At 47.8% G+C, this 27,578-nt stretch overlaps 1 protein-coding gene across 2 annotated transcripts; it reads left to right on the top strand.

The window, feature by feature from the left end:
* Positions 1 to 4,608: 4,608 nt before the first annotated feature.
* Positions 4,609 to 27,578, top strand: LOC122383955 (homeobox protein MSX-1-like). 2 transcript variants are annotated; one of them, XM_043370854.1, is made up of 3 exons: positions 4,609 to 5,389; positions 11,424 to 11,987; positions 27,227 to 27,578. In XM_043370854.1, the coding sequence occupies exons 1-2, from the start codon at positions 4,891 to 4,893 to the stop codon at positions 11,843 to 11,845; spliced, it is 921 nt and encodes a 306-aa protein (XP_043226789.1). In that variant the 5' UTR covers positions 4,609 to 4,890; the 3' UTR covers positions 11,846 to 11,987; positions 27,227 to 27,578. The 2 variants fall into 2 exon arrangements, with proteins under 2 accessions (XP_043226789.1, XP_043226790.1); XM_043370855.1 differs by having other exon boundaries at positions 11,424 to 11,996.

The raw sequence follows: 27,578 nt of genomic DNA, 5'->3' as shown, positions 1-27,578 counted from the left end.
CCATCATTGTCATTTGGTTACCATTTTTGGATCATGATAACACACGTAACCCTGTCTTGACCGGACTTGAATTGAAAGGACGTTTGATGGTTCAGGCATGGATGAGATTCAGGGTTCAAGTTCTTGTCCTTTATCACCTCATGCAGATGACTCGAATCCACATCCCAGTTAAGTTACTGACCTGAATATTTGTTTATAGTTACACAATACAGTTATTTTTTTTTTTGCAGTGCAAATAATTTAGAGATTTCCTGACTTGTTCTGGTTGCCTTATTTTAAAGTATTACCTTTCAATGCTTATCATTTGTTTTGAAAAAGTTTGAAGCATTTGTTTGATGATTCCCTGAATTCGGTACCTGGTCGGTATTTCACCCTGTTTCTGCAAATCGGTTCGGTTTTGGTATACTCTCAGTGGTTTTGGTCGGTATCGGTTTGGTATTGGTTTCCAAAATTTCTGAAATTGACATCACTAGTCTACAGCTTCTTGCCAACTCTCAATTACAAGCCGCCAAACGCTGACAGCATTTTGCGGTCTTGCGTCTGAATATCCATAAAAATAGCATCGACAAGTTTCAAGAACTTTCTTGTGGTATCAGTTTCACTTTCACAAGGCAACTTAGTCACTTTTCGACGAAACCTCTATATAAGTGTATAATGTTTGCAAGGTAATGACGGACTGCAATTTTCTGCAGCTGGAAATTTGAATCAGCTATGCCTCCCGATCTCCATGCAGTCGATTTGAAACCCTAAAAGTATCGTGCATGAACAACATGCCCTGTTGACTGAACTCGTCGGAGTTAAAGGGACCCTCCCACCTTCAAAAAAGTTTATGAATTGGCATGAAAGTGATGTCGCTCGGTTCAGAAAGAGCGAAAACGAATATCTACCAAATTTCACCGAAAAATATTCACCGGTTTTCAAGATATTAGACTTTTACTTTTGTTTACTTTTTGGGATCTCCGCTGTTCCTAGCGACTTTATTTGGAAGCAATAGTTTGGCAGCTGAAAGTGCGGCACTTGTTGCGCGCAAAGCAGCATATACCACCGCGTGCTACAAAACGTTTTAGTCAAACATTTAAAAATCGTTAGATATCTGCGCTGACGTCACACATTCAGAGGGGTATTCCTATGCATTAGCCCCTCTGAATCAAAATGCTGCAATTTTGAAATTCAATATTTCCGATTTAAGGCATTTCTTGATGTTGTGAGTGCCGAAACCGGTAATTGTGAGCCAGGGACCCCATTTTGGCTATCTCAACTCAAATCTAATGTTAAGGTGGGAGGGTCCCTTTAACTAGACTGAGATAAGACATTCAATTTTCAGATTGAAGTCTCTTTGTCTCGTGTCGATGAGCATTTTGTATTCATTAGTCGAACTTTTTGTGAGTCTTCTCATATGATGGACGATCTTTTAGAGATCCCGCTCACGGAGCCCTGTCAGCACCTATCTACAAAATATGAATATCTACGCCAGTCGCCAGTGATTATCTTTCAGCAACGAAATGGTGAAGCGAACCATCCCTCCTCCTACCCCCCAAAACAATTGCATTTTCCCGACATTAAAAGTCCCGGCAGCTCAGCGACAGTTGCTATGATACTTTTGCCTACATGATCAATAGATCAATTGATCAATATGATATGGTCAACAGCTGCATAAATTGAATTTCACTGGCAAGCCTTTGACTCCCTCACGTCATGGCATCTCGAACCGCGGCTGGGTGCGCTTATCCGAGCCTCTCTGACGTATTTATGCGTGTGTGCGCGTGTGTGTACTGTCTCCACGTGTTTGTGTGTCTGTGTGTGTACTTACACGGTCCGTTTCCTCTGTAAAACGGTCGGACCAACAGAAGGTGGCGCCGGTAGCCGGTGGGACGGGGACTGGCGCCGTCTGCTCGTCCGCCCGGCTCCACCGGTCAACAGAGTCCTCCGACCAGGACAGGAGCCGATAAAACACACTGGAGGACTGGCGAAACCCGACACGGCCCCACAGGACTGCTACCGCCGCCTCGCAGAGCGAGCCGTGTGCCCAGGCACGCGGTCACAATGCCGAATATGTGCGCCGTGTGAAAAGGGCCACGTATTGAGCTCGGGATGGCCCTTCACTTTTGCAGTCTACTTTTTGAATTACTTATTGTTTCCTTATCTCCTCCTACTTTCAGCACCAGTTGTGGGTCTAGTACCTATCCAGTGTGCGCTGTGGGCCTTGCAGGCTCTGCTGAGCGTCCGTCGCCCCCTCCCCCACGCCCTCGCACGCGCCGGATCAGCGCAAAGTCGCAGTCAGTGCCCGGCGATGAAAGCCAATGGCACATTGCTGTGACGGCGGCGGCATCTCCATATCAAAGCAGCTGGCGTTCGTCAGGCGCGCCGCGTCGGCCGCCGCCGCGCCGATAGTGGCGCGGGTGGCGATCGATGGCGCACTCTGCGCCGTCCGCCGCCGCCGCGCCGCTGACCATTTGTGACTCGTTAGGGAGGGCATGCCGGGCATTTGACCAAGCTCCCGACGGGCTGCCAGACGAGGAAAGGGCCTACAGGACGGACTGGGGCGGCTGGTGGCACGCTCAGGCTAAGATTTTTTACAGCGTGAGTCGATCGATTTTGCTTGAATCTACTCACCTAACCTGGCAACAATTCGAATTGCAGGAATACCTGACCTTTCATGTAAGGCAAGACGTCTTAGCGTGGGCGTCTTAGAAACGAATTGCCGAGGCATCTTTACAGAACTGTCCCACCCATGCCCAGTTCTTACGATGCTTACAAATGCAAGTCGAGTGGGTCGCTAAATTCACAGTGCTGTCGGTGAGGTAAGCATTCTTCCTTCTTGTTTACCGCAGAGGCCCAAAACCGCTTAACAAATAGGTAAGCAGTCACTAAGCTCATATGTATCGACCAGACACCTTGATTATGAATTTGCTTAAAATCACGTTACCTGACACACAATCGGCAAAATACATACATATCAAACATATGTAACTATATCGAGCTTACCTATTTCCGCCAGTATTTCGCTCAAAGAGAAGGAATGCATCTGTTTCCACCTTATGGTTAAAAATCAAAATTATTTCGGAATTACGATTGCGGGACGTCACACCTAGGTACCCGTGTGACCAGACGGTTCTTCGGCAGTGATATGGATGCCTACAGTTATTGATGACACTGACAGTAAGCTATGCACATCAAAAGGAAAATAAGCACCGGAAGCATTACAAAGACCTTACGAAACTGCATTATAAATACAATCTTGTCGCGCATTGCCTCTAAGTGAGCCAGAAAAGTTTCCCGCTGTGTTCTGTGCTTTAATGTGCTAGACCTCATTGAAGGGGCATTGTTCAAATGGAAGCACGGCATTCTCATTAAAACTGGGCCAGACAATATCCATTAAGTGGAGCATTAAGATCCAATAGCCGGTGCTGCATTTGGCCAAGCGGTGCCTTCTGGCATTAATCTATCATATAGCCTTGTTCAAGGGCGATTTAGTCCTCTTAGCATTGCCACAGTGAGCACTTCAGATGAGCATTCAATGTTGAAATTACCTCGAAGGTAACGTTTTCCAGGTACCCAACCATAAGCGTAATGTCAATGACCGCAATCGGAAACGTTGTTTGATAGAGGAAGCACTAAATCAAAAATGTTCCACTTATCGTGGCATTTCGCAGCATTTGAATACATGCTGGCTATTCTGCTTGGCATTGACTGTTCATCCCCTACTTAGACGTAACGGAATAATTTCTTAGAAACGCAATTACTGTGTCATAGTCGGGGAACGGTAAATAAAGCACAGGTATAAGTTGCATGAAATGTGGCTGACTTTGGAACTATGCGAACTACTACCTACAACACTTCCATTGCATATCGCAGGCAATGCTGAGAACTAATAGCCAAGGGGCGCTTCCTATAACCCTAAAAACCATGGGTACCACGACTGTACCTGTAGGTACCGGTACGAAAATGCACAAAACACGGTCTTTTCACCTATGTTCGTAATTGGCGTGAAACTTATGCGATTATAATCTTGGGTCTACAGCTGCGACTTCTTATGAGAGATGCTATCACGATTTTGTATATATTTGTTTGCATGAAATATAGATTTTGACAAATTTTAATGCAATTATGTAGGTGAGCAGTTCCCCCTTTCGGCTTTCACTAGCATTAAAAATCAAATGACAAAAATCCCCCCCTTCCCCACTCAACCACTTTTTTCAACGGGCTCTCTATCCCTCAATGGTTCTTCTTCAAATTATTCCTTTGAGCCTTCCTTTACCCTTCCTTTACCCTTCTCGAACTAGTGCGTTCTCCTCACCGTGCACCGGCCGCATCGCCTCGGCAGACACGACACCGGCAATAAATCCCGTTTTTCCTGTCATTATGTCGTATTTACTCAAGTTTTTCTCCTTAATTCAATGATCGCCGTGTAAAATCTCATCCAAACTCATCGCTATCACCAATCATTGTCGGCCCGGCGGAGCGCTTGTGCCGGCCGCTCTGATTGGCTGGCGCCGGCCTGTGGCTCCGCCCCCGGATAGTCGGCCCCCGCCCCTAGCGGCAGCGGCGGCGGCCGGGACCAGTGTCGGCCGGCCGGTCCCGGTACGGTACATCGGATCGGCACCTGGCCACGAGGACCGACACGGGTGGACAGCTGACCTGCATCGAACACTGCACACATCGTGGGGCAGAGCTTAGATCGTCACCGCCACCGGCCAGTCGACCTGCCGAGCGACCGCTGCTCAGGACACCACCCCGGACCACCCGGCTGTCTGACCGCCCCGCTGCGCCGCCGCCGCCACCGCCGCGTCGTGACCCTGCGTCGGCTCGTGATCGCCGTAGTCGTGACTGGGCCGCTCCGTGACTGGGCCGGCCGTGACGGCGGCCCGTGGTCTGCCCACCGGCGGCGCCATGGCCGCGCCGCCCGGCCCCGGCGGCCCTGGCAGCGGCGGGTCGGCGTTTACGCGCGTCGCCTCTGCCGGCCGGCCGCCGCTGTCGTTCAGCATGGACGCGCTGCTGCGGCCGGACGCGGCGCCGCGGCTCGCGGAGTCGGCGGCCGACGCCGCCCGCGACGGAGTCGACGACGAGGAGGAGGTGGCGGTGAGCGAGCGCTCCTCTGACTCGCCCCTGAACGTCGTCTCCGGCGGCGAGGAGGACCCGGACCCGGACCCGGACCCGGAGCCGGACCCGGAGCGGCCGCCACCCGGCGCCAGTCCGCTGTCGGAGCGGCTGGCCCAGCAGCGGTTCAGCCCGGGCCCGGCCAAGCCGCCGCCGCTGGTGGTGCCCAATGGCCTGGTGGGCCAGCGGCCTCCGTTTGGCCTCTACCCGGGCCTGCACACAGGCCTGTGGCCGCCCGCGCTGCAGGGCTACCCGTTCTTCGGCGGAGGTGCGCTGCCGCCCAGCCTGCAAAGTAAGCCGAGGGGTGGGGTCATGAGGGGAGATGTTCATTTTATGACCTAATTAGTAAGATGGTGCATGCATGTCATTTGGTTGTGGGTGGATGACTACTTTACTTTCGTGAGATTGGCGGGCTCTAATTCTTGGTTAGATTTAGCGTGGATGCTCCTAATGCTAAAGTAAAATGCGCTTCCTAAGTGAGCAGCAGCCAGCAACTGAGCAGTCTGATCGACTGATCAGTACCTAATCACTGATCATGCGAGATAAAAGTGTGTAGTAAAACGGAACTTCTGCGTTTTATGGCTGTTCGGGAGGTAAACAAATTAACATGCCTCAACCACCTCTTACAATGTGCGTAAATTTGCAACATGTCTGCGAATGTTAACGTGCATTTTCTGTCCACGTGGTAGTACGAAAACGATCAAGTGTGCTCGCTCGCTAGCTCATTTTTTCCTTTCACGATTGAATGCTACCAACAGATCTACCCCAGGGTTATTTACCTGGGTGAGTCGATCAACTGTATCATTTCAGTGTGCTCCTTCCCTGACAGTTGCTCTTCTGTCCCTCCCCTCCGTCCGTCCCGTCTCCTCTCCCGTCCCCCTCCCCGTCCCCATCCCCGTCTCTCCCAGTCCTGAGGTGTCTTTTGTCCGAGCCGTCTGTCCTGCGAGCCTGACCTCCCGGGGGAACACACTACAAGAATGCCGCTCCTTTGACCGCACCACAACACCAGCTGCAGCCTCTGAGATGTTGTGGGAGGGTTCGACTCTGAACAGATGCCGTGCTCACTGGATTCCTAATCCTATTCATCATTTACCGTGTAAGAAGTCATTAGTGGTAAACTGTGCAGTCTCAATCATGCTTTTAAGCTTGAATGAAGTTAAACTACTTGACTCCTATAAAGTGTATAAGAACAATATGCATAAACTAGTGATCACTTTTCCAATTTCCTCTGGCCTTGCCCGTGCAGTGATACCAATAGCGGGTATTCACCATGTTTACCACGATTGGGATATGATGTAGCCAAGATAGGAAATAATTAATTCAAATCAGTGTTGCAAAATTTCCCTACCGCACTACCGGCATGCCGGTAATTTTTCACTACCGCAGGTTTTCTCGTGGTATTTGGCATGTCCTGCCGGTAGCATGCCGGCATTTTTGATTTTGCAGTTGCACCAAAAAAAAAAAATCAGCATATGATTCAAACTTTGGACACTAAGAGGCTATTGAATTGTAATAACAGCAATCTTAGCCACTGCAAAATACATTTTGTGGTAGAAGTTCCATTGCTAAGGGTAATTGTACACATGAACCTCAGCATTTCACAGGTTTGGCTCTATAATAAGAATTGTCAAGAATCTACTGTGGTCTATCAAAGGAAGAATACTCATTCATGTTGCAAAAGCACAACCAATAAGTAAGTCTAATGGTAGGTAATAGGTGTAATACAATAAAATAAATTAATGTTAATGGCAACATTCCCTAGGCAAAAGGCAGAATCAAAACAACACAAAACACATTGCTTGGAAATTGGCCTTGAGTCCTGAGATGATGGTCTGGTCTGAGATACTCTACAAAGAATTTGACACTGAAAATCCAGCTGAAAAGGCAGGTGTTAGGTAGCCCTGAGCCTAACTTTGGTCCCAAAATGAAATGAAAATGAATTAAACTGGCATTTTGTCTTATCTTTACAAGAAAACACAACATGCAGACGAAATGAATAGAAAGTGGCGCAATATGATCAGCTGATCAAGCAACCAAGGATTGACTTTTAAGATCCTCTGTCCCCTAAAAGAAGGATGTAAGCTGATGATGTAATATTTATTCATATGCCCTTTTGGTTGAAATACTCAAGAGAAGTGGATTTTCTTGTAGTGAATAACACTCACAGTGTTGATTTTATTGGAATTTAATATCGTGTTGGATGATTTTTATCAATAAAATCATTCACGAGGCAGTAGTTTGCAGTCCTAAAACTTTTTTTGCAGTGTTTTAATCAGCTGGTTAAAAACTGTGTTATGGCGCATCTGTTTCGAAATCCTTTATAACCTTGTGTTTGTTCCCGCGTTTGAGATAGGAGAGGATATTATATCGTTTTATACATATTATTTGGTGACTTATCAGGACAAGTGAGTTATTAACACATATTTTTACATGATTCGTATCTTACTCACGAGCCAACAAGCCATGGCGGATAGGAAAAAGCAGATGTTGATCTGGCTTCCTCAGTTAGGAACATGGCCAAATCTGTAGTTTTTTTTTTAATATTGTGATTTATGACTAGCTATAGTTCATTTTAGGGTAATGTGGAAAGTAAGAACGCTTGTGGTAAATGTGATTGCTGCTCACTGTGCAGTCTTCAGAAACACATTTCAGTAATTCAAGTTCTTTTTGACCTTGCTTTTTTGATGAATGTGTTAATGCTTCTTGTAGGCAATACCTCTTTGATTACAGGTGATATTTTAACAGCTGTAAACTGGAATTGAGTTTCAAAATTGTGGTATTTGTGGGGCCAACTCAGCCAAAATCAGGCTGCTGGAGTTTTGGTTGGACAATGGGTGGCTGCTGGGTGGGGCGGTTACTGAAATTGCCAAAATGTGGCATCTCATGTAGGGGTAAGCCAGAATCAAGAATGCAGGTTTTTAGGATGCCGGTAATTTGGCGGTGTTTTTGCTTGGGGCGTGGTAGCATGCCGGTATCCCAGAAATTTTTTGTGGGGCGGGGCGGTGCCGGTAGCAGCCCATTGGGAAAACTTTGCAACTCTAATTCAAATTACCCTTAGGAAATCAAAAGAATGTTCAACCAAACTCCAAACCAACGTTTTTTGTGTGTGTCAAACACCTTATGAATAAGCTTGAACGTAATAAATAGTGAAACAGTCTTTGTCCATATAGCGCTATCATTTCGCCTATGATAGCAGGGTGACCTTCCCTTGCCGAATGAACTGTTCTCGCTGATCTCGAAGTCTTCCCGGATTTATTAGCGTAAAACGCTAATTTGTTTAAATCAGGTATTGCTAAAAACATCGGCAGTTATATGATTTTCTTTCTGTCTGTCCTCCTTTCCCGTCTTATTTTTATTTCCTTCTTCTCAACTGTAGTTTTAAGAGGTGACTTAATGTACTTTTGGTAAATGTGTCGCAGGTTTCATTAATGAGTACCAATCCTCATTCCGTCACTTGCCCTTGTCGGTTACCATCCTCCCATAATTCATTTGAGAACAAGACGTAAATACTAAAGCCAACAAAGGGGGCAAACTTGTATCAAACTGATGCATCCTGATATGCAGGATTGTGCCCAATGGTTTTAATCCGTGCCAGTGTTCTGCGATCTGATAAAATATCAAATTAATCTGCCATGTTGCGATAGTTAGGAACTAAGATTAATCTACATAGAGATAACTACGATCAATTTAGCTTACCCAGCGATTCGTTGTTATCGAATAGCGGAAATATCCCCCTGGGGACTGGCGATGATAATGTGTGTGCTCAGTCGTGCGTTCTTTCTGCTTACAACATCCATACATTTGCTCTGCTAATTGATTTTGCACATGCTGAAGAAAATATAATTGCATGTATGCATCACTTCTCCCACAATTTGCAAGTTTAGGCGCCTAATTGTTCGCTAATTTGTTGTCGGAAACTGACCCCATCGTCGCAAATATCTTATTTTAATTAAATGTTATTGGTGAGTTCACACACGATGCAATAGACGTTGTGGGAAGCATGCTCTCCGAAGCGTGTTACTAAATTCTACCTTGTGCGTTGCATAGTATTTTGAAGAAAACTCTTTTTATTCTTTTAGGTATTTTTTTATTTTTGCTGTGAGCAAAGCGACATATTTTCATGTGGATATGACACTGCATAAGCAATAAGCAATCCCCGATGTTTTTTTCTGGATCCACCAGTATCTTTCTTTTGCGGTTTCTTTGTCTTGACCTCTTTGCAGTTACTCTCTCCGTGTATCTCTCTCTCTATATCTCAGTATCATTCCCTCCCTTTCTTTTTTGCTAAATATGTCTCTCTCTCTCTCTCTCTCTCTCTCTCTCTCTCTCTCTCTCTCTCTCTCTCTCTCTCTCTCTCTCCTCTCTCTCTCTCTCTCTCTCTCTCTCTCTGTCGCTCATTCTCTCTTTCTTTCCCTCTTTCTCTCTCTCAGATTAGGAGAAGGAACAGCAAATTTGAAAAGAAGACTTTTTGGAAAATTGTGCGATAGTGATGCCTACAAATACGTGAAGCTTTGACGTTTGGTCAACGGTCATGTATCCGTTTCCAGCTTGAAATGCCTTGAAACTGCAGCTTGAATACGCAGTCTAATCACATGGACGCTTTTGATTGCAGTTTGTATCATGTTTTCGTTCATATTTTATGTGATACAACCAGTAAAACGCCTTTTGGGCGAAGAACGAGCGAGCGAGATAGTGAGCCCTGCACGTGCGGAAGGGCGAGAGGGTACTTCCAACGGGCTTGCGCAAAGCACCCTTCTAACCGGTCGCTAGCGGTGTACCAAATTTGAACGCAATCGGCCCAGCCGTTCCTGAGATCTGGAAGCGGCATTCTGCACGTGCGCACGTGCAAACGGGGTCCAAACTGACTTTTGCATGGCACCCTACTAACCGGTCTCCAACCGTGTACTAAATTTGAGCGCAATCGGCCCAGCCGTTCTCGAGAGCTGGAAGCGCCCCCTGCACGTGCGCACGTGCAGTAGCACCTTAACCGCAACACATGGGAATGCATTGCCTGGTGGGTGCCTACCTGTATGCCAAGTTTCAGCGAAATCGCCCCAGTAATTACCGAGTTATTAAAATGGGAACAAATTTGACACCTCTTATTGTTGTATTTTGCACGTGCACTGGGGGTGACCCACATGCATGGAGAGTATCCTATTTTTGGTAGAAAGGATGCAGCTACCCTATAAAAATTACCGCAAGTCAATCGCCCAAGCGGCTGCTGAGATATGAGCCTCTCAAAATTACTACTTTTGTAAAACAGCTTGAACACCCTTGACTTTTCACGTGGCACGTGCCACGACGGTCACTGAGATGTATCAAAAGTAGTCAATTACGGGGTAGAAGGGATGGGGCTACCCAGCAAAAAAGACCGCAGGCCAATCGGTCCAGCGGTTGCTGAGATATAAGCCTCTCAAAAGCGTTACAGGCCGGGCCGGGCCGGGCCGCTCATACTGAGATTTTTCCGTTATATTGAAAAGACTCGCTTCGCTCGCTGCGCTCGCTCGCTCGTAATCATACAATGAATCCACTGGGAAAGAATAATTGTATCTAAACTTGATTTTTATGTTTTTCGTTTATCTGTTATATAACGATTTGGCTATTGGAGCTATCCCATCACCAGTACGTAACAAGCCACAGTAACTGCGCCTCTCGGCATCTCTTCCGTCTCCGCCGGGCTTATCCACGGAGACGTCGGTCGGGTCAGGTTCCGAAGAAACATCTAATTAGCATTACTGGCAAATCAGCGGCCTCGACAAGAGCGTGTGTTTGCTCTGCGGTCGTCGAGTGTGCCAACTGGCAGTGGCCGCCGAGTGGTACCGTGGGCTCTTCTGCACCGTCACCGTCGCTGTTCGCTTCCCTGTCGGCTGAGCGTGGGGGCAAGAATCAGCCAATCACAGAGCGGCGGCGGTGACGTAATATAATAGAGCAGATGGGGGGCTCGGAAAACTGCTGACCTGGTGGCTAAATGACGCGGAAAGTATGCGATGGTGTTCAATTGAGCGTCGTGTGCAGATGAACGCCGAATTTATCGGCGTTTGATGAATGGGGCTCATTAATTAGAACTGCGTGAGATGTGATGCAGAGGGACAGCTCATTTCAACACTGAGCAAAGCTTATGAAATTTCAGGTAACAGAAGGATGATGAAAATCCTCATCAGGTCAGGAATCCAAAATAGGCAACAGCTCGTTTTCCTCTTAGAGGTAGGAAGTAGACAGAACATCAAGCAATGGCCTCCAATCCTGTTGCTCGTTACACACAACTAAAGCAAACTCAGTATGACGTAACAGTACCTACCCTAACAAATCTGTATTTTTCGTTTCAGAGCCTCCAGAGCCGCCCAAGATCACGGGCACCATGCACTTGCGGAAGCACAAGCCGAACCGCAAGCCGCGCACACCCTTCACCACCCAGCAGCTACTCTCGTTGGAAAAGAAGTTCCGACAGAAACAGTACCTCTCGATCGCGGAGCGGGCGGAATTTTCGGCCCAGCTCAGCCTCACAGAGACCCAGGTGAAGATCTGGTTCCAGAACCGGCGTGCCAAGTCAAAGCGTCTCCAGGAAGCCGAGCTGGAGAAGCTGCGGATGGCGTCTCGGCCGCTGCTGCCCACCTTTGGCATGCTGCCGACCGGAGCCAGCATGTTCTCGGCGGCGGCGGCGGGTCTGGGCGTGCCGTCGTTCCAGCGGCCGATGCCGTTCCTGCTGTCCTCGGCGTACTCGCAGGCTCAGCCGCCACCGTCCAGCTAGCCGGCCGGCTGGTCCACCACACCACCCCGTCTCTGTGATAGCCGCCCGACGCGCAGGCCAGCCGCCGCCGAGCCCAGAGGTCAGCCCAGGTCAGCCGAGGTCAGCCGGTGGTCGACGGTGGTCGACGCGGACCCACAGAAAGGTGATTACGGTGAGCTGCGCCAATTGAGACCAATCAAGTAGTTGGGCGGCGGTCGATGGATCACGGCTGCCGCCACTGAATTAGATTGATAGCGCCGATATGGCGAGGAAAGCGGCGCCCGGCGGAACGGCGTTCACATGGCGTTCCGATGCTCAGGGTCGGTCTCGCCGAACAGCTGACTCTCGCCCGCTGGTCTTTCTCAGCGTCCATAGTTAGCTCAGTCAGTCACACTTTTGATGGCTACAATTTTGTCTTTAACCCGCGCCGGGCCGGTGCTTCGAGATTCCGCGCCGGGCCGGGGGGGAGGTGTCTGAACACCCCCCCCCCCTTCTTACTCTGCTCCTGGGCCAGGTAGCGACACGCGGTAAGCGGCAATCGAAAGAACGTCCAAAATAAGGACGAAAACACTTCAGTCATTTTTTGGGTCAGGTCAAAGGTCAGGTCACCAGAGGTCACCAAAGGTAAAATGTTGACTATTTCAACATTTTGGAAACTGCCGACGGCTATCTCGGGAACCGATAGAGCTACAGCGCCGCGGAAAAGCGCATTCGATAGCCCTTTCACAGACCGTTCTGAATAATGCTCTCAGATTTGACCTCAGGTCAACGGTTTAGCCTCCAGGGGGCAAAAACTAAAAAATAGCCGTTTTTACGAAAAGCGTTTTTTCCGGCAATCACTTTTGACTCAAAAGAGCCACGACATTACTTTTACCAGCATCGTGTTCCTCTCGTCGAGACGCGTCGAATGAACTATGATTTGACCTTGAAAGGTCAACTTGAAAATTTGACCTCAGGTCAAGATCATGACCTGACCGGAAAAGGTCATGTTGCATATCAGTCGATCCGCAACGTTAAGTCGAACACATCTAAGGTGTTTTCAGCGCTCTAGCACGCCTCTGTCAGAAGTTATTAGCGAAAAACTGTTAGATTCTGTTCGTGACCTGAGATGACCTCGGGGACATAATGAGGGGTCACAGTTGCCATTTTCCGGTTCAGTGTGTCAATTTTACCTACATCTCGATGTTTGAGAGTGTCTAGAATAGCGTTAGTGCAGAACAGACGCTTTTCAATTTTCTCCCATTGGCTTATAATGGGAGGCCGCAAAATTGACCTGACCTTAGGTCACCAATATCAAAATTTCGAAAGGTACATTTTGTAGATAATTTTGCTCTTATCAATCGCTGAAAGTTTCAAGGCAATCGATCAGTCGGTGTAGCTATGACGAGCATTCTTATTTTTTTCTGAGGTGAGGTCACTTGGCGTGACCTGGTGACCTGACCTAAGGCGACCTGGGTCTTAAATTTTCACAACATGTGCGGAAAAGATGCACGAACAGGTGTGCCCAAAACGGCGGCGCTCCGCGCCGCTGTTTTTGAGATATCTGCGAAAAACCGCAGGGGGGGGGGGGTGTGTGTGTGTGTTCAAACACCCCCCCCCCCCGGCCCGGCGCGGGTTAATGCCATCTCTCGCAGCTTATTCCGTTAAATTTTCAGCATTTTTAGCCTATTCTCTCACAATCTTGTGACTTATCCGTTACGATGAAGTTTGCTTTGAAGCGACCTTCAAAGCTTGGTTTGTTGCAGGTTACTTTATTTGTTTCGATCCTCAACAGTACTGCAACCATGCCCGGTCGTGGCTTCACAGACTAGTCGCCACCTGCAACGCAAAATTTTGCGCCATGGATGGTCAGAACTTTGAGCTGGATGCTATCTGTCTTCTAGTCATAGCTCAACGTTAGTCCCTTCTGCTATTCAATGTCCCTGCAGCCACGATTGTATTGAACAGGTCAGTTTTTCACACAGCTGGCCACATGTCGCTGGGCAAATAATCCTTGAGCTTGCCATACCAGCGAGCAAAAGTAACGCATTCCCATACTTTTAGAATCAAGGCTGAACCCCAACGCCGTCATCACTTCATTCTTTGTCTTATAAGCCCTGGTAACAAATCGACGGTGTTGTTTTCGCAGCATCGTTCGCACGCCATCTTGTGATGACCTTAGCCGGTGGTAGTGACATACCTAATGAAAGATAACCTTCCTTACCGTTAGCTACCGGTGCTTAATGCTGATTGGAACAAGCAAGCGAGCGGCGATAGATACAGGCAGCAACTGGTGATAAATTGTTTCGCCGGCTTGCGAAAACCGTCCTTAGCAGTGGAAGTCTCTGAAGATACCTATCAACCATTTCTCATGATTCACAAACAATGTTATGGCCGTCGTATTTGCGCAGTTTAGACAGCACCTGAATCCCTGAAGAGAAGCGTTTTTTTCTTGAACGACGACTGTCTCTGAGTGTCCTTGTCGATGTGTTTGAGGCGGTGGCGGTGGCGGCAGGATAGTCACCGTGGCGGCAGGGAGGATGGAGTATCTCTCTCTCTCTCTCTCTCTCTCTCTCTCTCTCTCTCTCTCTCTCTCTCTCTCTCTCTCTCTCTCTCTCTCTCTCTCTCTCTCTCTCTCTTCTCTCTCTGTCTCTCTCTCTCTCTCTCTCTCTCTCTCTCTGTCTCTCTCTGTCTCTCTCTGTCTGACTCTCTCTGTCTCTCTCTCTCTCTCTCTCCTGTCTCTCTCCTCTCTCTCTCTCTCTCTCTCTCTCTCTCTCTCTCTCTCTCTCTCTCTCTCTCTCTCTCTCTCTCTCCGTCGGTGCCGGCGGCTAGTCGCGTGTCCAGTCACACTGAAAGAAAAAAATACCACCCTAGTTAGTTTTTGGGTGGTGGTCATATTTTGAACAGCCTTTTACTTATGGTAAACCAGTTTACGATCCAAATACTAGGCCCAATATCAAAGGAATACTATGCAACTACCAATGCTCATCAAAATACCATGGTCTTAGTACGGTAATATTTTTTCATCATACTACCTTGAAACTAAAGCATAACTAATAAGAAACCAAAGCTCTACTAACGCTAGTATTATCCTGGTACCGCCTACTAAGAAAAATACCACCCTAGTTAGTTTTCGAGTGGTGGTCATATTTTGAACAGCCTCTTACCTATGGTAAACTAACTTACGACCCAAATACTAGGCCTAATATGAATGTAAAACCATGTGAATACCAATGCCAGTAAAAATTACCATGGTATTAACACGGTAACTATATGTCGTCATACCATGCCCAAAAACCCACGTGATACTAGCACGAAACTAGGACTTTACTATCGTTAGCTACTCCCTGGTAATGCTTACTAATGACTTATCATGGTAAAACCATCCTTTTGTCATCTGGATACCAGCTTTGCTTTGCTGGCCAACCATCGTAAAACAATAGTTTACTATGTGACATTTATTGTGATATTACCAGTCGGTTAACAGGATCTTACTAGTCATCAACCAGCATGCTTCATATGCTGTGCTTTAGCCTATCCATGCCAAATTTGTTTATCATTACGACAGCCACTTACTGATGCACAACAGCATGCATGACAGTATCTACCTAGCAGTCGACAAAGCAGCTCTTCACTTTTCCAAAGCATCTACCTAGTAACCTACATGAAATATTTCACACATAAAAAGCATTTGGCCACAAACAAAGTTACGTCTGCACATAACCAAACAACGCGCATGAACAACAATTATTACAGTTCACTTTATCATCACAATGCAATCGGTCTCTTTTCACACAATCGTTGAATGTCGCCCTTCCAGCGATTTATCACGCAACACCTTCTCCAAGGGCATTGGTAGCCATATACCGAAGGTTCGAACTTCGAAAGCCAGCTCTGGAAAAGAGCAGGCATTGATATAAGATAAACCAATGGAAAGATTGATTGTGTGTGCTGCAGTGACACTCTATCTCCTACCCCTCCCACCTTGACTCGCAGTGTCCCGTGACCTAGCTCCCAGTTTGATGAAACAAGGATTTAAGATAAGTTGTTTTAAAAAAATGGCAGCATCTAATAGAACAGGGGATTTGTAGGGTGAGGAATTTAGCAAATTTGGGACATTAGGCCAGAGGCTGGTTCAGGTAAAATGCCCTATAATGAATTAATTGCCATGAGGTGCAGTGTTGAGTGTTGGCAATAATTCAAAAATTCTACTCTTAACCAGCGCCCCACTGGGGTATGTTCTGTAACGCACTCCACTGGGGGAGGCGGGGGCTATTTATAGAACCCCCCCCCCCCGCTCCAACTCCGAAACTACTGGGCCGATTGTCAAAACTGAAACGGCGTCTGATAGCCCTGGAAAAACTGTCGAGCAAAACCTAATTTTATTGACCTCGAGATCACCGTTGACGTCACAGGTCAGATCAAAATAAAAATTAGCAACGTTTTGGCTTGTTAACCCTCCCCCGTATAGGGGGGGGGGGGGTCGAACGGACTCCCCCTCGGTTTTTCGCGAATACCTCGCGTAAAAAGCGGCCGACCGCAACGAAGCTTTCAGTACCCTCGAGTTATAATCAATTTTACACCTACCCTAAAAAATGTAATGGCCCTGACTAATGACCTTTGACCTGTGACCTACTTTTCGAGACCATGTTTGGCCGGAATCGCGATTCGGCGTATGTCGGCTCGCATTTGCCGCGCGTTTGCAGTCCTTTCGTGGTTTCAAGCGTTCAAACATGGGATATGATGCTGCTCCCATGCATTAGGGTGGATGTCAAGGTCACCAGAAGGTCAGGTCAGTTCATTGACCTTTGATGACCTCGGTTTACTTTTCGAGTTTTATCAGCATCTTTCTAGGCTAGTTTTTTTAGCTGATTTCGAATTTAACAACCATATATGAACATTTACGAAGTAGTTTTGGTGCCTTCGTAACATGTTACGAAGCTGTCAGAGGCGGTTGCCACCTAGTGCACCTACTACGAATACCCGGCAAAACCCTTACTGGTTGACCTGACCTGACCTGACCCGACCTGGCCTAAATGCATGAAGACATCATCTATGATCATAGCTAACATGATATTCGTGATCAGTTCCCTAAAAAACCCAATAGCAGCCACGTTTTACGACGTTCTAACAGGTCCCAGTTTTCCCCACTTTTGGGTCATTGACCTGACCTGGAAGGTCAACCGATGACCTAGGACCGACGACCTAGGATAAAATTGGGTACCATCGGCTTTCTCTCGTCACGGGCAGCACGCTCGTTTTTTCCGCGAAGCTCTAGCTCAATCAGGGGCGAAACGGCAAGGAGGGGGTTCAACGGACCCCCCCCTTAAACGTTCGTGGCTGGAAAAACACCAATACGGGCGAGGGTTAACCCCCACCCTACTGTGGGGAGGGCTATTCATAGCCCCTCTCGTGTTTACGCAATATCTTTAAAACCGCTGGACGTATCAAAACAAAGCTTTTAGGACCTTCGGCTGCATCAATTTATTTGACACCTTGTGCACTAATAAAATTTTCGTAGCTACTATAGATCGGCCGGAAATGACGCCAGAGTGACATCATGTTCGGCCGATTTTGATGCAAAGCATTGAACAACGGTAATCGCTCTCAAGATCTGAGTTTTAACCCGGCAAGCGGTGGGCCTCCCGGCTACCTTCCGCGCGGTGGGAGGGGGGGGGGGGATTTTTGACCCCCCCCGAATCTCCGAAGCTACTATGACGGATCGGTAAAATTTAAATGGCGTTCGATAGCCTTGTTAAATTTGTCGAGGGAACTTCAATTTCATTGACCTCGGGGTCACCGATGACATCACAGGCCAAGTCAAAGATAAAATGTTTCACCGTTCACGGGTCTTTTAAGGAATGCGCTGCAACATCGAGTAAAGGGCATTTTGTCAAAAATCAGCGATAGGGCGTGAGTTGCCTATTATACGAGCATATGTTGCTATTGGAGGTCACTGATAATACCAGGTCCGATCACCAAGGGTCAGCACATGAACCTATCTTTACTAAGTAGGGTTGTGCGATGCATGTTTTATGGCCAATTTTTCATATTCGCCTCAATGGTGTTGGTTATAAGACCATCAGGGACGGTTTTTTTGGTCACTTTCTGGTGGAGGTCAGGTCAATGTCAGGTCAAAAAGGTCAAATTTCAGGTCAAAGTTGATAGTTTCGCATAAAATTGGTATTGATTCGATGCCACTCGTCACGGCGAGTCTAATGGTGGTCTTTGTTTTGCGCTTTGTGGTCTAGAATTGCCAAAATCGAGTTTGAAAATTTGACGTCATTAATTTTGAACAGTTTTTTTTTTGTTATAACTTGGCAAAAAGGAGTTATCGATCTAATACTTGGAATGTGAATAGAAGTCCATAGTGGCTATTACATATATTCCGTTTGTTTCGAAAATCGAAAAACTTTTGGGATTTTTTGGCTATTATATCTATTTCTTTTTATTTTTGGGGTCAACTTCAAAAACAAAATCGAGAGAACAGTATAGTAGCCCTGGTAATTCTACACATTTCATGTCTTGAACATTTTTATGCATAATCAAATTTATAGACCTGACAGCTCTTCCCGCGAAGCTTTTTTTTTTGGTCGACAATGGCAGAAATGACGTCACTCCGACGTAGCGGCCAACTTATCATAGCCTTTGGAAAAAAAATTTGGTCACAATGTGCAAAAGGGTACTGAAAGTTTGGTGAAGATCGGCGCAGCGGTTCTGGAGATATATCGAAAAAAAAACTAAAGATGGATGCAAAAAATGCCCCCCCCCCCCACCGCCTTGAGGGTTAAGCTAGATCCTTTTTTTTGCATGGGTGGACTCTACAGGGCTACCAAACTGATTTCGGACTTTCGAAATGTTGAATATTTTGAAAATTATAAATATAAAAACTCAGAAATTGTATTTTTTATTTTTTTACATATACGTTTCTGAATGAAAAAAAGCAGAATATGACCACGTTTCCATGGGCATCACTGATCCGGATCAGTAAAAATGGATTAGCTAATCCAGTATAGTTAGACAATATATGAAAATGAAAATAAGGGATTAACTGATTATATAAGCCTAATCCACTTGGAATTATATCATGTAACGAAGAGTTCGAGAAATATAATACGATTTAAGTTTGCTGATCCGGATCAGTGATGCCCATGGAAACGGGGTCTATATGTGTTTGAACACATATGCGTTGAATATATGTGAACTTCATCTGACAAACACCTTTTTTGTTGAAAAATGTCAACTTCAAAATTTGACCATTTTTGACCTAAAGTGACCTGACCTGACCTCAGCTATATTCAGCTAAAATGGCCTAAACTGACACATACAACACTGATTTCGATATATATGGCCTACATGAACCATAAAACATGTCTCACGTCACCGATGCACGATATAAAGCTTTCGTGACCTGGGATGAGATGGCCTTGACCTGAAAAATTCGAAGTACAAGTTCGGTACCCTCAGGTTATGTTACGCATATATTCACGAGTGTGCAAACAAAAAATGAGCCTGATCTGATTTGTTGGCCGGCACCCAGAGTGCCAAGACGCTGATATTTTTACTTTGACCTGACCTGTGACGTCATCGATGACCTCGAGGTCAATGACATTAGGCTTCGCTCAACAATATTTCCAGGGCTACCAGGGGCCGTTTGAATTTTGACAATCGGCCCAGTAGTTTCGGAGTTAGGAGCCCCCCCCCCCCCCCCCCACTGTAACGTGCTGTAACGTGCTGTGGGGCGCGTTAGAGCACATACCCCAGTGAGGCGTGGGTTAACAAATAAAAAAACACGTTGATTTCCGACGCTGGGAAATGCCCGCAATGATACCCACCCCACCACCCTCCCCCTACCCGGTCCAACAGGGTCTCAAGGAAATTCAACAACATGAACCGAAACAAAGGCTGCGATCTTTGCTGGAAATGGCACTCGTGAGATAAGTATTATTATGCTGAAGATACAACGACTTACTTGTTATTTCCGAGTATCCTCCACCGTCAGCTACGCTAACCACCCACACAATCACCGTTCAAATATTTAAAACCACGGAGCACCTTCACAACGCCGGCGCGCGGCCGGAACTGACATGGCGGCGCCGCTGCAGCAGAGTCAGACGCACGTGGATTGTTAGTAAGGGTGTAGTGTTGTCATGGTGTTGCCATGGTATACCTTACCATAGCAGCAGAAGCACACCCAGGGAACTGTTGCAAGAAATTTCTGGCCTTTCGTCCATAAAACTATTAATTGCTCAGGGTCTCAGCTAGTCCTTGGATGACGCTCCTTCCAACATATCAAAAATTGGCAAACACCTCTATGGAAAGGAGGAGACTTGATCGCCGAATTCACCTGCTGGATCCGCCCGTGGAAAGGTTGATTTTACTATGGTAGGGAATATTAGCTTACGAGGGTATCTACTAGCCTCAGGTGGTTACCACCTTGTAAACTGGGGTACAAAACCACCCCTGATAAACGTAACCATGGTAATATCAACATGTCAAGGCAGGATAGTATTCAGCACCATAGTAGGCTGGTAGTAATATGATGGTAGGCTGATGGTAAAATTTACCAAAGCTAGTAACTTAGTAAATTGATGGTAAAAACTTTTTTCAGTGCAGGCGTGCTGTCGCTCCTGTCCCGTGCACCGTCTCTTCCGCCCCGTCCCCCCGTCCGCCCGTCTTCCGCCCCGTCCCCCCGTCCGCCCGTCTTCCGCCCACCACGCTGTGGCCACAATGACGGTGATTCCTTAGCTCGGATATGGCGGCATAATTAACAAAACAGGCGCGCTGCTCGGTTGCATGCCAGCCACGCCAGGCGGTACTGCCGTAAAACAATTATACGGCGCCGCCGCCTATTAGGAGCTCATTATGAAGACATCGCGGCCGGTGCTGGGGGGGGGGGGGGGGGGCAGAGGGTGGGCGGTCGGCCATAGCGGTAGGCGCGTGGTTGAACAGATAGACATCTGTGATATTTCACGGCTTGTGAGAACACAAGGGAACCTCGCAAGAAGGTACAGAGTCTTTCATAATGAATGTTACTTTTGAACATTTAGTTAGGAGCTCTTAATTTATCACTTCCGCGTGAATTTTATATGCGTATTGTTGCAAATTGATTAGGGTTTTGTCCCAAAAAATAAAAAAATCACAACGCCAATTTTCCTTCACGCAAAAGCCGAGTATGTCGACACCACTAAAACGCATCACGGATTACGGTCGACGGACAAGTCTTCATCCATTGGCTCTCCCCTGGGTCAACACTGAACGGGGTGGCTTACCTCAGGTTGCTCAAGGAATGCTTCTGCCTCAGGGCAGGGACAAGGTTCAAAGAGACGGCCTGTGGTTCCAGCAGGATGATGCCACAGTGCACACCACGGCAGCTGTTGCGCCAGTGGCTGATCGAGAATTTCGAAGAGCGCGTTATCAGCCGCCTCACCGAGCGACCATGGCCACCACGGAGTCTTGACCTCTCCCCGCTGGACTACTGGTTTTGGGGAGTCGCATTGGCAGATCTGAGACAAAACCCTCCTGCAGCCATCCACTGCGAACCACAGTGGAGAGGTTTTCTGGAAGCCTGGACCCAGACGTTGTGAGGCGCGGGGTGCGACACCTTCGTCAGAGGGCAGAAACGTGTGTCTTAATTAAGGGCGATACAGTGGAAAATTCCTGAGGAGCATTAAAATGAAAGTTGTGTGTGCAAAAACGCTAATGTGTTTCTGTTTCATGTGATGGTACATATTACATGAGGAACATATATGTCCTGAGAAATAGCTCTTTCAAAAGTAACATTCATTATGAAAGACCCTGTATGATAGCGATGTCATGTAAGATTTTCTGAAAATAATGCTGAGATAGTCGAAAGTTCAAAAAGGTGTCTTAGAGTTATTCTGAGGTCGTGAATTTATTCGCGAGATTTGTTTATCTGTAGTAGGTATTATTGAATTTAGCCGATGTTTTTCCTGGCTGAGGTTTAGTTCGCAAATCGTCTCCCAGAACTTAGGTATCAATTGCTATGGATGCAGTCTCCCTAAATTTGACCATTATTCATGCAGCAGTACACACACCATTTTCCTCTGGTCTCACTGGTGGTACACCATTTGCCTCCTCGCAAACTTCTCTAATGACATCTATTATCATTATTCCACGTTGCAAATTTGCGCGATGAATACTCCGGCCGCCGCGATGGGCGCCGTCCGAGGCCGTTTTGATGACGTCATTGGGGTACTGAACAGCGCGGCGCCACTGTTTGCCGGGCATAATGGGCGACGGTTCAACTCAGATCATGCCTCGTCAGGCTGCCTTTCTCTGTTATCAAGGCACCGAGCCGTGCATGACAATCGTGCATAAATTAGTCCGATAATCTGGTCATTAGGCGGACTGATGTCGGTCGTCCCGGGCTGGGCTCTGTGGACACCCCGCTGTCCAGTCGAGTGGGCCGCCGGTACGGTTTTTGTACCACTCGCCATACCATGTTGGCATTCTGTGATAAAATGAGGTGATATCGAAACTCAAATGCGTTTTTGTGTGCAGTATTTGGGGTGGATACAAAACAAATTTTTGCTCTAGCACCGCCATGCTAGCTTTCTACACCGATTAGTTTGAAGTAGCGTTAAAGGGAAAAGTTCTTTTTCACGAAATTAGTTTTTTGCAATTGGTTTATGACTTTGTATGCTCAAAATGATCAGCAAAGAAAATAAAACCTCTTTATAAAAAAGATTGTTTTCTATATTTTGATATAGGAAAAACTATTCACTTATTCAGTTTTAAAAGAGGGAAATGACCCCTGCAAGGCACACATTCCTCAGCAAGGCACCTTTTTTCGGGACGAGAAATGGAATATCTTTGCCTAGGGTGATCGTTGGGCCTTAAAAGCTCCTGATTTGTGCTTGTCTCAGCTCCAGCTACGGAACTGCTATTCCAGTTCAAAACCCCATGTCAAAAGTGAACCATTTCCTTTAATTTCAGAGGAAGTTTTAATCAATTTTGGATGTCGATTTGAGTCATGGCGAGTGAGGGCAAGAAAAATGCGCCCATCTGATGAAGGCTAGAAAGTCATCTTGTAAATCAACACATACGTTGACAGCCTAGATGGTTCGATATGGGAGTTGAATTTATGTGATCAATCTGACTGGCGACATGGGTGGTCAGATGTCGGTTTTTGCTATGTTTATCAATTATTCTGTCATCAGTTCGCTATCAACGGCGGATCTACACAGGAAGACGAAGCCATTTGTAACTACTGTAAACATGTGGACCACATCGGAGGGCAGGCAGGTCCAAAAGAACTCTTAATTTTAAGCACTTGACGGTGTTGAATTAGGTTAGGCGTTTGTCCAAACGGTAAGCAGTCCTTCGCTAAAAAAGCGTCTCAGGTTAAAGGCTCTCTGTTGAACGCCGACTTCAGAGCTCTGCGGGCCATGACCCCTAAAATTATTATTCATGGATACGTGAGTGGTCATTGTTCAAATAAATAATGGCGGGTTTTCATTCGAGCTGTATCGGAGAGGCAATGTCTGTGCCTCCGGTTCGATCCGCCCGCGCCCGACGGTGTCGGGGTGCCGCTGTTCGACATCAGCTACTATCTGATGTCGGGAGACAAATGCCCGTGGCCGCGCTGTCTCCGCTGTCCACAGAGCCGCGCTGGGTCGTCGTGGAGGGCCGATCCGTCATCGCCTCAGCAGCGGTTATTAATAGTTACAGCCTCCAGCTCCCGGCCCAGTCACGCCAGCCACGTAACAAACCAATTAACACAGCGCGCACGCCACCACCCGGGTATGCACACAGGCAAACCCTCGTTAACATAATCGTTCATGCTCGCCGCGTTTCCGTCCCATTTTTCTTCATTATTTTCGCCGGCGGTCGGCCCGCTGAGAGCTCACGGTCTCCGTCGCCGGTCGGCGGGAGGCGGTGACGCTCCTATCTGAGAGTCCTGTGGCGGGGCGACCACCAATTAAGGCGAGCTGTGAGCAGCATCCCGGCTGGCGCAGCGGGCAGTGCGCCGCTGTGGTCCGCCTCCAGTGGCCGGCTATCTCTCGTATCGGCCGCCGACGCCTGACACGCCGGCCACAATTTGTTTGACATGGCCGTATCGACGGCATCGGTCTGTCCAGGCCGACCGACCGATCGGCAGACCGAACGACCGACCGACCGGCCGATCGCTGACCTACCTGGGCGGGCAGAGTGGGTGGATGGGCGGGTCCAGCTAACGACCAAAGGTCTCCGGACGGTCCTAAGTCGTTGCAAACAGTGAAGCTCGAGCTAGTTGATCAGTGATTCCTGAATCGTGGGGATCAATGGCCGAAGAACCGTTTTATCTTTCACCAACACAGCACGGGTGGTCAGTGGTCATCCTTACGGGCCACCTACCCAACGTTTTTTTTTTTCAAATCCAATCCAGTTACCTGGGTCGTGAATGATCACCTCCATTAGCCGTGACTACATAGTTTGAAGTAGGTCCCTGAGATGGGAGGGTGGAACCGCCAGCTGTGCCGATCGCTGCGGCTCGCTCAGACGTCTTCATTTCAAAACTGCGGCATCAATTTAGACAAACGTCCAAATAGACATGATTCGAATAGCTGGGACTCAGAAAAACAAATAATTTAAGGCATTCCTGTCAGTTATAATGCTCGTCGGTAACTAAATCTCGATCTATGTAACGCTATGTTTTAATTAATATCGGACCTATCTGATCCATCAGCGTTTTTAAACTAGATTCCAATTGGCCTGCCGATGGAGGTCCGACGTCATAAAAAGGGTTCACATTTTGTCAGAGACATCGTTTGGAAACCACAGGAGGTGACTGTCAGTACAGGTGCCATCGAGGGCCAGGCTGCATTTTTTAGTCTTGGCCACGGCTAGTCCACGGCTCAAACCGTGAATCGAATATGCTATTCGCCAATGGTTTGTCATTCTACGGCACCTTGCTTGTGATGCATATCTAAAAAAAATAACAAGACGAATGGCATATTCAAATGTGACTTAACAGCGCTTTGCCGGCTCTGTTCCTGTGCCTAATTCCTCTGTGGCTCCACTACAGTTCCAATACCCACGCTTCACTAAAGCTTAGCTGCATGTTTCAGTCGCGTATTGACGCTGCAATACATCATCCAACTAAGATCTATCACCCTGAGTATGTGTTTGCTCCTCAGAGCCCGGCTGTTCGACGATTTAAGCTTCCTGACATGCACACCTTTGTTGAACAATTGCCTGAAGTAGAGGGGGGAGAGGGGGCTCATACACTAAATTACGCCGGTTGGGGCGTAGATTTTTAAGCTTGATCACAAAGTGATCGTGTATAATTGCATCAGCCAGTCTTTTTATAACCAATAAGCATCCATAAATTATTTTTTGAATTCCCTGGCAAGCTTCTAAATGCCGACATAACCAAAACTTATAACATTTTTCTTTCCTGCTCCGTTGGACCGATTTCAACCGTCGCCATTCGTCGGGACCGTTTATGACGCGGGCCCGTCGTGTGACCCGGCTCCATCAGCGTCCAGGCGGCCAATCTTGACACCAATGAATTGGCGCCTGCCCTCTGCACTCCGTCCGGCTGTTACCGTTATTTAACACGCCGTAACTAAGTCATTCTCGGGCCGCGCCTCACGGTTAGTGAGCATTCGCGTGCACGGTCTCCGGCGGGAGCGGGGCAGATCGATGGAGCGGGGCTGCCGGTACCGAGAGCGGGGCGGGACGGGCCGCATGCCAAGAACGCTGAACATAGAGACATAAAGGCCGCATGTGATTTATTGACAGCCAGCCATAAATAGCATTTGAATTACTTTAACAACCGTTTACAATTCAGCAATAAATCCTGAACCCAAACTTGAGCATGCGTTTTCCGGGATCCAGTGTTTCTGCAGTTTCAACAGACACCTGTGTCTGTTACTTACCGCTATTTCAATCTTACAGATTAAAACGTAGAACGGTTTGCTTCCTTACATGCATGTTCCATGAACGTTATCCGTGCCGGAGGAAAATGCAATGGTCTAAAAATATCGTAAAAGCAACCAACTTCTTCAGACTCTCATTATTGCCATAGCCTGCTCTATATCAGCAGTCAGTAAATACAGTAGTATACATATGTTATTGCCTAAAAATAGAACGAAAAGTATCCGTTCTCATTTGACCAGTTCCCATCTTATATCTCTTGCCGCCCTTCTGGCTGTCCGCTGTCGTCCTCTATCGCTCTCAACATCTTCTTCTTCTGCCGCCCTCTGACGTATCGTCATCTGCGATCCTCTGCCGTCTTCAATCATCCTCTCTACCTTCCTTTGTAGTCCTCTGCTGTCTTCTTCTACCCCTTCCTAGCCTTACGTTGTCGCCGTCCTGGTTGCCTTCTCCCATCCTTTCTTCCTCGGCCATCCGATATCGGCAGGTGCGGCTCCACCACACACTCCACTCTCTGCCGAGCTGCCTCAGTGCTACGTGGCGTGCCGGCCGGCCATAGCCCCCGTAATGGGCCCGTATTTCAGCGCCGCATTCCAGACACCTTATCATGATGGACACCGGCGCTAGGCACTAAATGCCACGCCGGTAATTTGCTGTTAATTTCTGGGGCATTTTAATCAATTTGCTGGCCTGTAGCTGTGAGTGAGCTCGATGCACGAAGGCCAGGCGCTGCCGGCGGGCGTGGTCTGTTCATGAGGTGCCGCTGACAGCTGTTGATGCACACGGGAGGCTGCCATTGGTCGCTGTGGTTGTGACTGGAAGGCTGGCGTTGTAGGCCTGTAGGGTCTGGGAGAATTTGATCATGCAAGTCAAGGTCGCTCCCAACAAGCAAATGACTATATTATCTCGCTTGTGGCGCTAGCCGCTAGCCAATTACTTCGAAAGTACCAACTGGGCAGTTTGACAGGAATGTCGGCACTCTACAGTCGCTCTCAGGGCCGATAACCTTGCGAACGCGGAGGAACTCTCACGGCAGTGGCCGGCAGTCCGGTCCGCCGCGCTTCTACGTCAGACAAACAGTCCTGAGAGTCACCCCTGTGACGTCATCGCGCCGCCAATGTGACGTCATCTATTCAGCTACCGGGACAGGCGATCATTGATAACCAGGCTGGCGCGGGGCGTGATTTAATGACTGGCATATCGTGATTGGATCGGCTATTGTTTGGAGATTGTTTTATGCTGACGCTGAGCGTGCTCTCGACGGGAGCTGACTGGCAGACAGGTCCGGACGAACAGGGCTCTGGGGTGTTTGAGGGTGGTGACTAGACCTGGTGTTCTGGTGGTAACGGATGACTATAGTGCTGTACTGCTGACAATGTAATGAGAACTGCGGCTGTCCGTTTCAGATGGAGTACATAATTTCATAAGAATCATTCGTCCAGCTAGCTGCGCGTGCTGACGGATTTGACTTGGGTTTGCCGATTGACGGCGGAAATACACTCTGTTCCTCATGTTGACGCAACGTTCTTTCTTTCGCAGAGTTCGCTGTTCGCCGCCGGTTTGACTGCGTGTTTGAAGATGCCTCCCGCTGAGCTGACCCTCGGTGACCTGACCTGGAGCTGACCTGCTTCGGGTCGCGGAGGGCTGACCCCACGGCCACCCCCGGCGTCCGGCTGGGTCTAGCCACACTAGTTTCTAGTCATCACATGCCGCCTTTTCTGCATGAACTCTTTGGGCCTATGAAAAGTTCCTCGGGTATCATGAGGTTCGTGATCCTTCGTTGAACTCTGCATTAGGCCACCGTGTGCCCATGGTTCTGATAGTGCGGGGACATTTGCCGGTTTGGCCGACTATCTGTTATTTGTTGCCACCACCGCCGCCGCCGTCGTTG

The sequence above is a fragment of the Amphibalanus amphitrite genome, unplaced genomic scaffold, assembly GCF_019059575.1.
Source record: "Amphibalanus amphitrite isolate SeventyFive unplaced genomic scaffold, NRLGWU_Aamphi_draft 000177F_arrow, whole genome shotgun sequence".
In the NCBI taxonomy this organism is placed as follows: Eukaryota; Metazoa; Arthropoda; class Thecostraca; order Balanomorpha; family Balanidae; genus Amphibalanus; species Amphibalanus amphitrite.
The sequence above is the reverse complement of the archived record's forward strand: the minus strand, read 5'-3'. Positions and strand labels throughout refer to the sequence as shown.

Excerpts from the sequence above, each read along its gene's own strand:
- LOC122383955 (XM_043370854.1), top strand. The coding sequence starts at position 4,891 with ATGGCCGCGCCGCCCGGCCCCGGCGGCCCTGGCAGCGGCGGGTCGGCG. Across the intron at positions 5,390-11,423 it reads GCTGCCGCCCAGCCTGCAAA|AGCCTCCAGAGCCGCCCAAG; the intron begins GTAAGCCGAGGG and ends TTTTCGTTTCAG.